Raw genomic sequence first — 2,500 nt, 5'->3', positions numbered from 1 at the left:
GGTACTATGGAAAAGTCATGTGAATGGTGTGTATTTTTTGATTATTATGTAAGACCATTGATCAGGCGCAACACAATTAAACTGTATAATCTGGTTTTCACTGAGTAGAGTATTTACAGCCCTTTTGTTTTTCGTCATAGTTACTCTCAAACTACAGCATAATCTGGTTTGTGTCTGTGTCTGTGTGTGCAGGGGGGGACGGGGGATGTGTCTGCCTATTTGTCTGTATGTGTGTGATTGTGGCTGTGTCTCTGTATTTGTGTGTGGCGGTGGGGGGGGGGGAGTTGAGGGGTAGAAGGATGTGTGTGTGTGTGTGTGTGTGTGTGTGTGTGTGTGTGTGTGTGTCCACAGTATATTTGTCCGAGAAAACTATATGTATATCCCCTCTACCCTAAAAAAAAAAAAAAAAAAAAAAAAAGCAACAACAACAAAACCCAACCTTACATACCCCAACAAGCGAAGTGGATTGGTTTCCCACTGGTTATGTTGGTTCCAGACATTGGTCCACACAAACAGAAGCTGACGAACTGCAGCAGTTTCCAGGAGTGCTTGCAGGACGTCGACACAGCGGAACTGGGTCTGCCCCACAGCGGGGAACAGAATGACGTGGTCAGGCAGATGTTTGCTGGCCTCACCAAGACCAGCTTCTGGTGCAGGTGATTGTGTGTGTGTGTGTGTGCTTCTGTTCCACGTCCTTCTGTTCTCCTTCTCGTCGTCGTCGTCGTCGTCGTCCTCCTCCTCCTCCTCCTTCTTCTTCTTCTATGTCGTCGCCGTCGCTGTCGTCTCTTCCTCTTCCTCCTTCTTCTTCTCCTCCTCCTCCTCCTCCTCCTCCTCCTCCTCCTCCTCCTCCTCCTTCTTCTTCTTCCTCGACTCCTCCTCCTCCTCCTCCTCCTCCTCCTCCTCCTCCTCCTACTTCTTCTTCTTCCTCGACTCTTCCTCCTCCTCCTCCTCCTCCTCCTCCGCCTCCTCCTCCTCCTCCTTCTCCTCCTCCTTCTTCTTCTTCTTCTTCTTCTTCTTCTTCTTCTTCTTCTTCTTCTTCGACTCCTCCTTCTCCTCTTCCTCCTCCTTCTCCTCCTTCTCCTCTGCCTCCTCCTTCTCCTCCTCCTCCTTCTTCTTCTTCCTCGACTCCTCCTCCTCCTTCTTTTTTGTTTTCTTTTTCTTCTTCCTTGCATTCCTCCAGGATTAATTTGGCGAGTCTTGATAATCGGTATCTCCTGCAGTGATCACATCACCAATGAATAAGTGGGAGTAGGGCAAACCGTGGGATGTTATGTGTGTATATATATATATACGATGGTCAGTCGTGTCCGACTATGACCATCAGAACAGCAGAGGAGACAACTGCCGTCCCGACTATCTGGGTTAAAATTGATCATGGTGGAGAGTGTCTCGCCCAAGTTACATCCCCACTCTCTCGGCCAACAGGGCTAAAGGACAGTCGGCGTTGGGATGGTTCCCAGAGGCCAACCAGACTCCCCCAAGGCTGCAGCACTAAGATCCAGTGCAGTCTTGCCTCCAAGTTTGAGAGTCATAAATCCTTCACAGAAGACTATAACTGTAAATGAATTCCCACTCCAGTGGAGAAAAAAAAAATCATCATACAGCTCTCTGTTGTTGGCCCACCAGTAAGCTGTAAGCTTTCGTCAGTCTCTGCTGATGGAAACCGAGTGTTGGGGGAAGTGGGGATCTCGTACCCACGGTGAACAAAGGCAAAACTGAAGCAGGAGTGGGCACATCTGTGTCCTGAGCCGTCGGTCATTTATATGTCAACTGTCATCAAGTCGAATAGTAAAGAGTGGTAACTCTCTCCATTCACAAGGTACACAACTTCAAGTCAGTGCTGCTTACGCTACCGATTCAGCTAGCACACAGGTAAATAAAAGATACATTGGAACAAACCCAGACACTTCCTCAAAAAAGGAAGCGCCGGGCCTGTCCTTATACCGATCATCTGACACGTGCACACAGCAGCAAAGACAGAAGAAATGTGCAAACACAAATCAGCTTTTATTCAAGACTGGCATAGCCTCTTTAATCCTGAACAAGCCATACAGAACACATGGACAATACAGAACAAACACATGGCTGCCTCGGTGGTTTTTCAACTGGAGATATAACAAACAATGACAAACAACAGTGTATATCCAATACTTTTTTTGTCATCAAGTCAGTCCACTGACCAATGTCATTGCAATTTGGGTTTTTTCTGAGTGTCCGAAATCCACGACTAAGCATTTATCATTGATCGTCAGTAAGAAAGAAACTCAATGGGTGGTATCCTGCGTATACCGAACTTGAACACAGCACTACTAGAACAACAACCACCGAAGTGACTCAGCGCCTGGCAGTGCAGGGTCTCCTCTGGTATGTGGTCACATGACGACTAAACATTGCTGCTTTCCTGCGGACTGTCGGCCCTGGGACTATGGCAGACCAGTCATGTGTGGATGGTGTGCATGGGAGACATGGGGTTACTTTATTATTATTAATTGACATGATC

At 47.4% G+C, this 2,500-nt stretch overlaps 1 protein-coding gene across 2 annotated transcripts in view; it reads left to right on the top strand.

Moving 5' to 3' along the window:
• LOC143286510 (uncharacterized) overlaps nucleotides 1-2,500 on the top strand; it is a 96,217-nt gene that overhangs the window by 82,414 nt on the left and 11,303 nt on the right. For both annotated transcript variants that reach the window (XM_076594091.1, XM_076594092.1), the window contains exon 12: nucleotides 497-656. In XM_076594091.1, coding sequence (XP_076450206.1) covers nucleotides 497-656 — 160 coding nt within the window. The remainder of the gene's footprint in view (nucleotides 1-496; nucleotides 657-2,500) is intronic.

Source organism: Babylonia areolata, chromosome 10 (assembly GCF_041734735.1).
Source record: "Babylonia areolata isolate BAREFJ2019XMU chromosome 10, ASM4173473v1, whole genome shotgun sequence".
Classification (NCBI taxonomy): Eukaryota; Metazoa; Mollusca; class Gastropoda; order Neogastropoda; family Buccinidae; genus Babylonia; species Babylonia areolata.
The sequence above is the reverse complement of the archived record's forward strand: the minus strand, read 5'-3'. Positions and strand labels throughout refer to the sequence as shown.